This window comes from Priapulus caudatus, unplaced genomic scaffold (genome assembly GCF_000485595.1).
Source record: "Priapulus caudatus unplaced genomic scaffold, Priapulus_caudatus-5.0.1 Scaffold1074, whole genome shotgun sequence".
NCBI lineage: Eukaryota > Metazoa > Priapulida > Priapulimorpha > Priapulimorphida > Priapulidae > Priapulus > Priapulus caudatus.
In genome coordinates this window covers 11,737-24,127 of record NW_014578135.1, presented here as the reverse complement: position 1 = coordinate 24,127, position 12,391 = coordinate 11,737, and the positions used below count along the sequence as shown (strand labels likewise).

Sequence of the window (12,391 nt, the reverse complement as noted above, 5' to 3'; positions counted from 1 at the left end):
CAATTTTTGTGGCCGTTGCCGCGTCACAGCACACTTCACCATTTTCGTTGCTCGTACAGGCAATTTTCGTGGTCGGCAATTTTTGTGGCCGTTGCCGCGTCACAGCACACTTCACCATTTTCGTTGCTCGTACAGGCAATTTTCGTGGTCGGCAATTTTTGTGGCCGTTGCCGCGTCACAGCACACTTCACCATTTTCGTTGCTCGTACAGGCAATTTTTGTGGTCGGCAATTTTTGTGGCCGTTGCCGCGTCACAGCACACTGCACATCAAGTTGCCACCACGTGCAATTTTCGTGGTCTTCCACAAAAATGGCCAAGTGTGCGGGGGCCCGCAACGACCACTCACCACGGAAATTTAGTGGTGACCACGAGTTGCCGAGAATCAAACCGGTTTGATTTCTCACCACGAAAATTGCTCGTGGTGGCAACTTGTGGTGAAGTGTGCTGTGACGCGGCAACGGCCACAAAAATTGCCGACCACGAAAATTGCCTGTACGAGCAACGAAAATGGTGAAGTGTGCTGCTAGCTTTATAGTCAGACTGTCAGATACCATGACTCCTCTGGCGCCACCAATCTTCCCTCTGACGTAGACGCAACCTCAGTAGACTGTAGACGCTTGATGGAAAGATGTTTAGAGGGTGTCATACCTTGTTAGTACGCATAGGAGATAAAGATTGCATAGTTTAAATACGCATTTGTAAATAAATGATGGATTTTTAACTTTTAGGGATCGACCTCAGCACCACCCAGGTAGCAACCGCAAAGGCATCAGAGCGAAATAAGAACATTACTTACTGGTAAATACCTACGAAACCAATCGATGTGTTCTCCTACTGCTTCGTGTTGTTTCTTTATTTGCATTTTAATTAGTTACTGTTTGGCAGAATAATTCGAAAACGGAACGTGCTATGCTCTTTCAGCGTTGCTGCGGCAGAGAACCTGCCTTTCAAGACACATACAGCCGATCTTGTAAACTGCGCACAGACTTTGCATTTTCTTGAGAAAAATCGCTTCTACGAGAACCTCGATCGGGTATTGTTGCCTGGTGGAGCTGTCAGTATCAGTGGCTACATTCTCCCCACGTTAAGGACCAGTACTGCAGGCGTCGGCGAGAAATTAGGGGAAGAATTGCAAAAGGTAAGAGAAGACCAATAGACTATTTATATATTAATGCCTGTTATTGGGGGCACTATGCTCTCATAGTGTTGCTTTCGGAAGGTATAGTGCCCGAGCGGTAGCGAGGGCACTATTCCTTCACAAAGCAACACTATGACAGCATAGTGTCCCCAACAACAGGCATTAATGTTTTTAGTGCATCACATGACTTTGCAATCTACTCAGCAAATATGAAGTAAATAAGACAAAGTTTCATAAGCGAACAATTTCAATTTGTATTAAAACACAAACGTAACACATTGCAACTGGAATAAACATTGGAATAAAAGTATTGTCCGAGTATCGCAAGCGCACTGCGTCGCGCAAGCAATAGTGCCGCTCAGACGGGCACTATTGTTTCATAGTACCTGCGACGTTATCCAATGGAATTTCAACGATTTATCATGTGATGCACTAATACATGTAATAGAGTAACAGAAGATGAAATAATCGAAACATCCTATCATCATCATCATCATCATCATCATCATCATCATCATCATCATCATCATCATCATCATCATCATCATCATCATCTTTGGCAGTAGCAGCAGCAGTACAACAATAGCAGCAACAACAACACCACCGGCAATAACAATAACAATAACAATAACAATAACAATAACAATAACAATAACAACAACAATAGTAACAATAACAATAACAATGACAATAACAATAACAATAACAATATCAATAACAATAACAATAACAATAACAGTAATGACAATATCAACAACAATAGCCATAATAACAATAACAATGACAATAACAACAACAATAACAATAACAATAACAATAACAATAACAATAACAATAACAATAACATTAATAACAACAACAACAATAACAACATTAACGACAATAGTCACAACAACAATAACAACAACAATAATAACAACAACAACAACAACAACAACAACAACAACAACGACGACGACGACAACGATAACAACAACAACAACAATAGCAGCAGCAGCAGCGGCAGCAGCACCAATGTCACCATCATCGCCATCATACATAATTAACCACCAACGCCATCCATTACTAATTGTTCTTACTGTGTATATGCTTAATTTATACATTATTATGTTACAGTTTTATGAGGAGTGTGATTTCCAAAAGTCGTGGGGATGGATGAAGAGTTGGGTCGACGACGAATACAGTGGCCTAGAACTACCTTACTCAGATAACACAGAATATAGGTGAGCGGACTCGACTAAATGTCACATTCATTTCCGTAGGTATAGTTCTTCGAAGAATCCGAAGGAAACTCATACCAAGATAAATACCACGATGACTCAACGACATCATAGTGTCCGTGAATTCGCTCTGAGAGCGAGGAGTGATACTAGTAATTGATTATATGTGATTGGCTTTCCTATTACCTTTACCCGGAGCTCAAGTAAATTACCGTAATCGTAATTATAGCGCGAGAAAATCCTGCAAATTATTGTTGACCTTATTAGGCAGATGTTATTCATGCCGAGTTCATACCTGCAGTGTAAATCCAAATTAAACATAACAGGTATAACACATGTACTCTGAAAAGTCAGCACATATCCATAAACAACGCTCCATGAAAATATTCAGCCAGCAAAGCATAAATAAATATTGACGAGGTGTCCTGCCCCTCCACCTACACGCTGAGTGCATACAAGTACTGCAAATACAAATTAAATGCAACAAACCGGACTTTTGTACCGATATCAGTGATATAGGTACATATACAGCGCCATACGAATATTCGCACATAGCGCACTTTAGGGATTCCGGTAGTAATTTAATTACTCGTTCTCTAATAAACACTAGATTTGCGAAACACTACATGAAATGGCGGTCTGAATTACTTGTAGCGGCTGCTTCACGTCCCCACCCCCCGCTTGTTTGCTGGCATTGATGCAGGACGTAGGTGGAAACCATGGCCCTAATGTCTTCATCGATCTGTCACATACGACACTCGTACCGTGTTACGTAGAATCAAGATTGCTCCATCCAATGATGCGCATTACGTGCGTCTATATGTGTCGAGCGCAATTACTGACATTCGTCAAGTGTTTGATGTACCTACGAGGATTAACCTGGCTGAGTACCGCCGCTGCCAGCTGCTAGCACGACTTCGCGATGCCTTCAAACCAGTGGTTCTTAACCTTTTTGGCCCCACGACCCCATTAGACATTCTTGGTCAGTACCGTGACCCCCGAAACAAAAAAAATAAACAAAAAACCCGATTTATGGAAACATGTATGCCAATACTCAGTCAATGGGATGGCTGAAATCCATCAAACAATCAAAAAAAATTCGGGCAAGTGCTTTGGGCTTGTGGGCAACCCAATTTGAGTCACTTGCCCGACTGGGCAAGTGAGGAAAAGAAATTTTGTAGCACCCTGATAATTATATAGAATTTAAATGGATTTGTTTTATTTATGACCCTTTGATGACCCCCGAAAAACCCCAAACGACCCCCAGGTTAAGAACCACTGCTTTAAACCAATTAGTAGCCTAAGCTAGAAGCGGAAGCCAATCTTCAGTATCGTGGGAGTGAATAATTAACGCTCTTTTGTGCGAGAATAGAAAGTTGATTTCAATTAAGCAGGTAGCGAGGAGCGGAGGCTGCACACGTTAGATCGGATATGAGTTTTATTGGCTAAAATATGCAGGGTAAATATATTAATGCATGTAACTATATTGGGTTCGGTGGCTCGAAATGCCGCAGGCCCGCTCGCAAAAAATGTGTGTACATGAAATGCGTTTACCCAACCTACGATTGTCATTTTGATAAAAAATAACACTAAGCAACGACTGCCAATGTTATGACGTAAGGAAAGTAATTTGCAAATACATTAAATATCCAAGAGGTTGTATAGTCGGTTGGTTGGTCTCAGGATTTCGGATTCTACGTTCAATCGTATTGTAGTAGATGTTAATAATTGAGAGGTTATGCTCCTAAACTTATACTGTCGTTTAGACTGCACCGCTATTTAGGTGATCCGTACAAAACTTATTATATGTTAATTATTCCATTTCTTTTCATAAAGAGGGGACCGTTCGCTATATTATGTTCACCAAGCAACATTGACGCATATGCTGAACTACGTCACATCGTGGTCAGCCTATCACGACTACATATCCCGCACACGTGACACCAAAGTGTTGCTAAGACTCACCGAAAGGTTCGTGACCGTGTTTACTTGATATCGATGATTGATATTACTTGATACTCGAACCAGAATTATCGGCTATAGCACGTATCTAACACTCGAAAATTACTCATTTAACTAGAGCGGGTGTTCGCAATGATTATTAACATAACCTTATCATCATTTTGTGACTCCTTGGCCATGCAACATTGTTAACACACGCACGCAGCCCCACTCAGACACCTACGTACGTCCACACACAGTGGCGTAGTTAGGGGGGCAAAGGGGGCCATGGCCTCCCTGTTAATCCGAATGTTAAAAAAAATAATTGTTCTACTAAAAAGAGAATTGTCGTAGTCCGAATGGAGGCTGTAGGATGTACTCAAAAATACCTCAAATACCATCTCCTGCGATCTACATTTGCAAAATGTTCTGGGGGAGGACCCCCATACCCCCCGCCTGTTTTCACCCCTCCTTGTAATCCTAGATCCGCTACCGAACATATCTTGGCTGCATATCTCGGCAGCAGAGAACAACGAACAAAAATGTCGCCTTTTCGCATGGCGCCCAAACCAAAGATTGCAGAGCTGAGAGGTGGGGGAGCGTAGGGTGTCGAGAGGGAGGCGGAGGAACCATTAAAATATTAAGTCATCCACTATTTTGCGCAGTTCGCTGTTTTTGGCCCCCCTGTTAAAAAATTCTGGCTACGCCACTGTCCACACACACACACACACGCACACACACACACACACACATCACACACACACCACACACACACACACACACCACCACACACAAAACACACAACACAGCACACACGACACACACACACACACACACAACACACACCACGCATACGCACACGCACACGCACACGGCACACACTCACTCAGACTCACTCACTCACTCACCACTCACTCACTCAATCTCACACGTACACGCGGGCGCACACACACCCACGCACACACGCGGACACAGCATGCTCTCACGCGCGCACAGCACATAATCATTCAGATGAACCGTGCACGTATATAGCATATATAATAGATATATATATAGATAGATAGATAGATAGATAGTACGAGATAGATAGATAGATAGATAGATATGGATAGATAGATAAATAGATATGATAGATAGATAGATCGAAGATAGAATGATAGGATAGATAGATTGATTAGATAGCATAGATAGATAGATTAGATAGTAGATAGATAGATAGATATGATAGATAGGATAGATAGATAGATAGTAAGATAGATAGATAGATAGATAAAGATACGATAGATAGATAGATAGATAGATAGATAGATAGATAGAGAGATAGATAGATAGGCAGACAGATATATGGCACAGTCTGACAATACCTGTTTTACATTGTGTAGGTTGTTGAAGATAGCTGGAGTGAAACATCCAGATGACATTGAACTGACCTACGAACATCCATTCTTCCTACTCATGAGCAGAAAGCCATTGTAAATAGCGCCACTAGGGGGCGTCATCGGCTGAGTTATAGTCATCTGTTCATATATAGAGTCTCTACACTAACTCTAATGTTTATTGTGCTAAAAACTATTATAAACACACACACACACACGCACGAACGCACCCACACGCACACACGTACACACACACACGCACACACGCACGCACACACAAACAAACAAACAAACACATGGTGTGTGCATGTGTATACGTGTGTGTGTGTGTGTGTGTGTGTGTGCATGCGTGCGTGCGTGCGTGCGTGCGTGCGTACATGTGTGTATACGTGTGTGTGTGGGTGTATGAGTGTTTGTGCGTGGGTGTGTGCATGGGTGTGAGTGTGGGTCATCGCGAAACATCCAGAATGATTGCATATATATCGTAATTTGGTAAACAAATTGACATGCTTTTATGTTTTGCACAATGCATTAGTTTTCCAATGAATGCACTATGAATAATGTGACCAGTTTATGTTTAACATGTGACCGGTCCGTGTTATTGCAATAAATAATTCATATAACTATAGATTGACAAATTGACGTATAATGTATAATGTACAATTGTATTTGTCATTATACGCTCCTGAATATATCTATATACTAATATCTATAAATTTATATATATATAGAAAGAGAAGGAGGGATAAATATATGGCGTGAAATATAAATGTTTTTAATGAAAATAGTTTTTATAGAAAAACGTAATACCTTATATGTCATCTAATAATGAAATGAGATGAAAAGAGAATCATAGAATAGCTCAACATACTAAGTGAATAAATGTATGAAACGCGTGTAATTTTATCCGTAGTACTTATACCAATGGATACAATACTGTATATGTGTAACTATCTAGTATACCTAATCATGTGTCACTTTGCTTTTGTTCTGAACGTTAGCCAATTTTCATTTACATGTTGAGGTTAGACAAATAACCTTCGAAGAGAAAATGACATAATACGCAGACAAGCGTTTGTTTTATTATAATATTAAATATTCTATACAAAGTCTCCAATTGGTGCAAGCACATGCATGCACAGATGACGTCATTTCTACTACTCGTTTATAAGTTTCATTTGTCATAAGAATATATTACAAATTATGTGCTTTAAAAATCACCATATTATAATTATAGCCACATGATTGACTCCTTGTGATTCCACGAACAGAAATCAGAAATAAAAAGTAATATAATACGATAACTCGCTTCTTCTATATATATATATATTCTGAATTGATTCGTTTTGATTAACAGCTATGATTTATTAATAGCATGTTTAATTAATGTCATAATATCGTAGTGGCATGGAATTATTATCGTGGGAGGGAGCTGGATATACCACGCCACGTACAGTAAGAGTGTCACAGACGCGCTAACATCGTATATGCAAATATGAAGCATAATATTGCAGACTGCGTGCGGCGGCAATCTATCAACTTAGTAGAACACAGTGACACCCTGCATCAGTATCAGTATCCGTGCGCATTAAAACTTGATCGATTTTACGATCTTTCGTTGCTATGGCTTCCATTCATATATTGATATCGGATTGCGGTATTAGTGCATGCGGGGTTCGCAACACACACATTGTCATTGCCACTTACGGGATAATAACAGGCGTGAATAATAATGGAACATTATCTAGAAACATTAGATCTGTTAGTATTCACTCCTGATAATAATATACTGACGCGTTATGCTCCAATACAAGAACATGCGAAAGCAAATAGTTGCAGTTCGATAGATGGCAGCACAGTGTCACGTTTGTTTCTGCACCAGGTAGTCTGGTCTTCGTAGACATCGTAGCACGAAGTAGCCGAGCGCGTAGCAGAGCAGCGTGTAGCAGAATAGATAGACGAAGTCGAAGTAGAGAGGTACGATGATGTCCAGGTGACTTAGAAGCTCATCCGACGTGATCACCGTGGAGTTGTTCGCCACACACGTCGCAAACAACGAGTTATGCTTCGCACATCTGGAAAATTAGCATGGGAAATATATATAATTGCCTATATATATGTATTAATATATATATATATACATATATATATTGTAGCACTGTGGCGATTCTATGTAATGTACAAGGGCAGGTATGAGGGTATAATGCCAATCGCATTTGTATTTTTCATCGCTATATATAATGATGATATTATTATTTAAATATAATCGAAAATTGGGAAATTTACATCGGTTTTCATGTTGAAAAGTTAGCGTAGTACCCCCCCCCCCTTAGGCCGCCACACGAACGGAAATGGAAATAGCTGACCACTCTGCGGAATAGGGTAAGACGTGTCGTTGTTGTTAAATCGTAGAAACTGACTTTAAATCCCGTTCAGTTTGATTCGTTTAGATATAACAAATAAAACACGTGTACACATACGCCGACATGCGATATAATTATTCCACTGCACCCTACGTTGATTGGCAAGGTCATACCTAAAGCCAACTAGAAACCCGCTTACAGGGATAGCGCCTGCGGCATCAACAGGGATACCGCACATTCGTTACTCTGCAGGGCCAGCCACCCTTCATCAACTCCCACACTCGGTCCTACCAACTTCCCCTTTCACCGTTCCCGCGCTGTTATATACCAGGACCGTAGCCTGCGGGGGACACGGAGGCAGCTGCCCCCTAGATTTTGGAGCAACATTAAAAAAATAAATTGTTCTCCTAAAAGAGAATTGTCGTAGTCAGAATGAAGGCTGTACATGTACTCAAACGTGCCTCAAATACCATCTCCTGCTATCTACATTTTCCCAATTTTCTGTGGGCGGACCCCCAGACCCTCACCCCTCCTTGAAATCCTGGATCCGCCACTGCCCCCCTAGGAATTTGCTCAGCCTACGGCCCTGTATACGTACTGGACAGGCGGCGAGTCATGCAATTCCAGGTAGTTGAATGCCTGGAAGGTGTAGTAAGGGGGCGATATGAAGCGACCCCAGCGCAGCCAGATCGGGAAATGTTCGACATAGAAACCTCCCATCATCATATAGAAGAGACTGACGGTAACACACATGGTGACACCTTGTGACTGATTGAGGAAATAAGCGCCGGCCAACAGTCCGAAACTCTGCATAAATAAAAAAGAACATAAATCGAACATAAATCGGGTGTATCTTTATATAACTATGTAGCATAGTTTATGCGTGAACAAAATACATCACCGTGTAACATAAATCACCGTAGATGATAGTATACCATAGATAACGGAACATGATTGTTCATAAACAATTAAATGGTCTGATTCAATACACCTTCAACCTATGTTTTTATTGAGAAAAAGTGTTACTTGAGTGTTTAAAAATTGTGTCGTGTTTATAAAGCGGGTTACAGAAGCTGGCTGACTAGAAACAGCTGACGCATAGTATATGCCGTCAATATTCTACCAATCGCTTAGTATTTATTCCTAAACACCTATTGCAATTATAACGTAACTTTAATAAAGCTTAAATAAATCGTATTGAACTTTTAAACTAACTCTGCAGTGCTGCCGCGCTGCGGCTCACTCGCACACTACCTACGCCCTACGTACCTGGGACGCCACCGCATTGAGCATAAGGAAGAACCACATGCCGAAGAAGGCTATGTAGCCGTTGAGACCGACCATGGGGTATACGATGATCAGGTAAAGTGTCGGCAGCGTGACAGCCAGCGGTAACTCGCTGGTCAGCTTCGCTAGGTAGTAAGCGGACAGTCTGTACACACCCGCCGACCGCTCCTTGTTTAATACTTCCCTTTCCTCTGGAACTGAGTAGCGAAGTTGAGCCATTCATCAGCATGCATGTCATTAGTTATAGATTCCAGTTTGGGCGTGGAATTATCATCCAATTTATGGCGGGGTTGGTAATTAAACATCATCATAAAGATAATGATTACCGTTAATGCTTGTCAAATTTTCATGTAAAACGTTAATTTAACATTTAATTAAACGTTAAAATTAAAAGCTATTAATTTATATGAAATTTTCTGAGCTACATGTGGCGTGTTTTGTAAATGTAGATGGATAACTTCTAAAGGCTTAGAAGTAGAATAAATGCCGTTGGCACTTGTAAACTAGCGCGCCATATAACGGATGCCAACGCCACGCCACGTTTAAAATGTTTGCGGCAAACGGGGTAAACATGTTTCCACCGTAATGTAATCGTAAAGTCGCTCTCTACTCACCACTAAAAGCGCTAGAAGATTCGTAGTGATTTCAACTGGAATCATCCAGTTGAAATCACTACGAATCTTCTAGCGCTTTTAGTGAGGAGTTTTGCATTTTCTGGAAGGTGCATACTCTCCGTGATCAGAGTAAACGCGCTTACTCTGTCAGTCTAAGTTCACCAATAATCGTTCTTAATTAAAAGTGGATTAGGGCACGGGAGTAATAGGAGCTTAAATGCAAACAGCGATTATAACCCGACGTTTCTGCGCACACAGTTATTCTTGAACGTCGTCACCCACGCAACGTTTAATATTCGCGTTTTTTTTCTATCCGCTCATTAAAATAATCACGTGTGCATGCAAAACGATCCTATTATATGCGTTGCGGTTGTAATGCATGTATAGAAGTTGTGATGTCAAACTGAGTCATCCACATTACGTGCTCGCAATACAATAGGATACAAAAAAGAAAATACAAGATACGCTACATCATGTGTAAGATACAAACAAGAGACTGCATGCGAGACACTTTTCACACAGTCCTTCTCCTTCGATATCCTAAAGTATTCCCGCTTTTATTGTTTTAATTGATTGATTTGAATTAACCTGATTGACTTGATTGATGGTTAATCAGCATTATTGTTTCGATGTACGTTTAGGGACTGAAACGTTGCTGTTGGGTAGTTACTCTTGCCGGAATGCCCCATCAATCATAAATACGTTAGCTAACAGTCTTCACAGAAACAGCGATTAAACCTACATATGCACAAATGCTCTTTAGCAGACTTGAATCTACTTGTCTGACTGATAATTGTTGATATAAAGTTATGATGTTACTTTACTTACATGCTGAGAGAGTAGCCATCATTGGAGTTACCATCCAGTAGATGATGGTGAAGAAAAGCTGAGATGAAACGAAAATCATGGAACGATTATCAAGATGGCAAAACTGACTGAATATTATTCATACAGTGATTTATATATTATTTGGTTTAAAATATCTCTGAGAATGAATTCGAAAATGATTCGAAAAGCATGAGTCTTAAAACACCGCGCATGAAAATTCCTGTGGTTGTCCGTCGTTGACGCATCGTCGTGGTGACTCTTTTCTCATGTAGACGCGGCCATGCTTTTTACTGAATTATGACAAAAAAGGTTACCGACGATGACGACAGCGGCGGCGCCGTTGACGATGTGTACTGGCGCACGATCAACAATGGTAATATAATAGGGAGCGTCGCTGAAGGCTCGGGGTAAGAAAGCAGCATTTGTAGGGCCGTTATAACGATACCGACCGCGTGTTACTCACAATGCCTTTTCTATCAGTCAGTCGCTCCTCGGTTCGCTCGATTTGAAACCAGACTAATCCAGCCATGATTGCCACGGAAACGACTTGAATAGCGGCCCATTTCGACAATATTTTGTTCTTTGCCTGAAAGAGAAGTGAAAGCAACGACATTCGTGGTTTCGTATCTAAGAAGGTATCTTCGCACGATTTCAGAATAGCGACGACGCTATATGTGATTATTCCTGCTAAATTAAGGGGTTTCCGTGATATGAGCGTTTCTCGAAAGAGGAAAGTCTACGTTATAGCTGCAGTATTGATCATGAGCTGAATGCACAGCGACGAGGCACGATGATGTTTGCCACGTAAACCCTGCGTGCGATTAACTGGATGAAGTCACGTTTGTTTAGCACTGTGTACTGTGTCCAGAAACATGTAGGCCACTTCTCGTCGTAGTAATCTTCGTACCACTTCTTTATGCTGTGAAGATGATGCTGTCGTTTCGTTTCTATATAGAAGCAACAGGCGCGAACACCGAACATGCGTTATACGCTTAGGAAACCTAGTTTGAGCGCGTGTGTGAGTGCGTGCCTCTGTGTGCGTACGTTGCTTGCCCGCGTGCGGACGCGCATGCGTGCGTGCGCTTGTGTGAGCGTGTTTGTGTGTGTGCGTGTGTGTGCGTGCGCGTGTGTGTGCGTGTGTGCGTGCGCGTGTGTTTGCGTGTGTGTGTGTGCGTGTGTGAGCGTGCGCGTGTGTGCGTGCGTGCGTACGCGTGTGTGCGTGTGTGTGTGGGTGTGTGTGCGTGTGTGTGCGTGTGTGCGTGCGTGTGTGTGCGTGTGTGAGCGTGTTTGTGTGTGCGTGAGTGCCTACAGCACACGTGTGCGTATATGCGCGTAATAGGTCTAACTATCGTGACTTTCATAGCGATGATATTGATGCTGCTATTCATTAAAACACCGAGAGGTATGATGTTGTGGCAACTGCTAATATACCGCTGGTCTAACTACCATCAGTCATGCACGGGTACTACCCTGATGACAATAATTATCACCGTGACAACGATATAACGACATAATTCGAGTGGGTACGTCGTTATAATCGACGGCCACGTCAGTTTAACGATGTGATACGCGGACATATGTGTTCATGACGAGGCAGATCAGCGGTGGTGGAACGCACCGTGT

At 41.7% G+C, this 12,391-nt stretch overlaps 2 protein-coding genes across 2 annotated transcripts in view; both read right to left on the bottom strand.

Annotated features, from left to right (window-relative positions):
• Nucleotides 1-6,728: 6,728 nt before the first annotated feature.
• LOC106815259 (ABC transporter G family member 25-like) lies at nt 6,729-9,416 on the bottom strand. The gene is made up of 3 exons (XM_014819695.1): nt 9,309-9,416; nt 8,638-8,846; nt 6,729-7,751 (listed from the first exon to the last, which is right to left on the bottom strand). Exons 1-3 carry the CDS (start codon nt 9,381-9,383, stop codon nt 7,538-7,540), a joined length of 498 nt encoding a protein of 165 aa, XP_014675181.1. The 5' UTR covers nt 9,384-9,416; the 3' UTR covers nt 6,729-7,537.
• LOC106815254 (ABC transporter G family member 22-like) overlaps nt 9,393-12,391 on the bottom strand; it is a gene marked incomplete at both ends in the record, with an annotated part of 11,873 nt that continues 8,874 nt past the window's right edge. Inside the window, 5 exons of the mRNA XM_014819689.1 lie at nt 9,393-9,523; nt 10,769-10,826; nt 11,232-11,354; nt 11,594-11,715; nt 12,229-12,238. Coding sequence (XP_014675175.1) covers nt 9,393-9,523; nt 10,769-10,826; nt 11,232-11,354; nt 11,594-11,715; nt 12,229-12,238 — 444 coding nt within the window. The remainder of the gene's footprint in view (nt 9,524-10,768; nt 10,827-11,231; nt 11,355-11,593; nt 11,716-12,228; nt 12,239-12,391) is intronic.

Coding starts and splice junctions, on each gene's coding strand:
- LOC106815259 (XM_014819695.1), bottom strand. CDS start 9,383: ATGGTCGGTCTCAACGGCTACATAGCCTTCTTCGGCATGTGGTTCTTC. Junction 8,847..9,308: donor TCAATGCGGTGGCGTCCCAG/GTACGTAGGGCG, acceptor TTATTTATGCAG/AGTTTCGGACTGTTGGCCGG. Junction 7,752..8,637: donor CATGACTCGCCGCCTGTCCA/GTACGTATACAG, acceptor CTAATTTTCCAG/ATGTGCGAAGCATAACTCGT.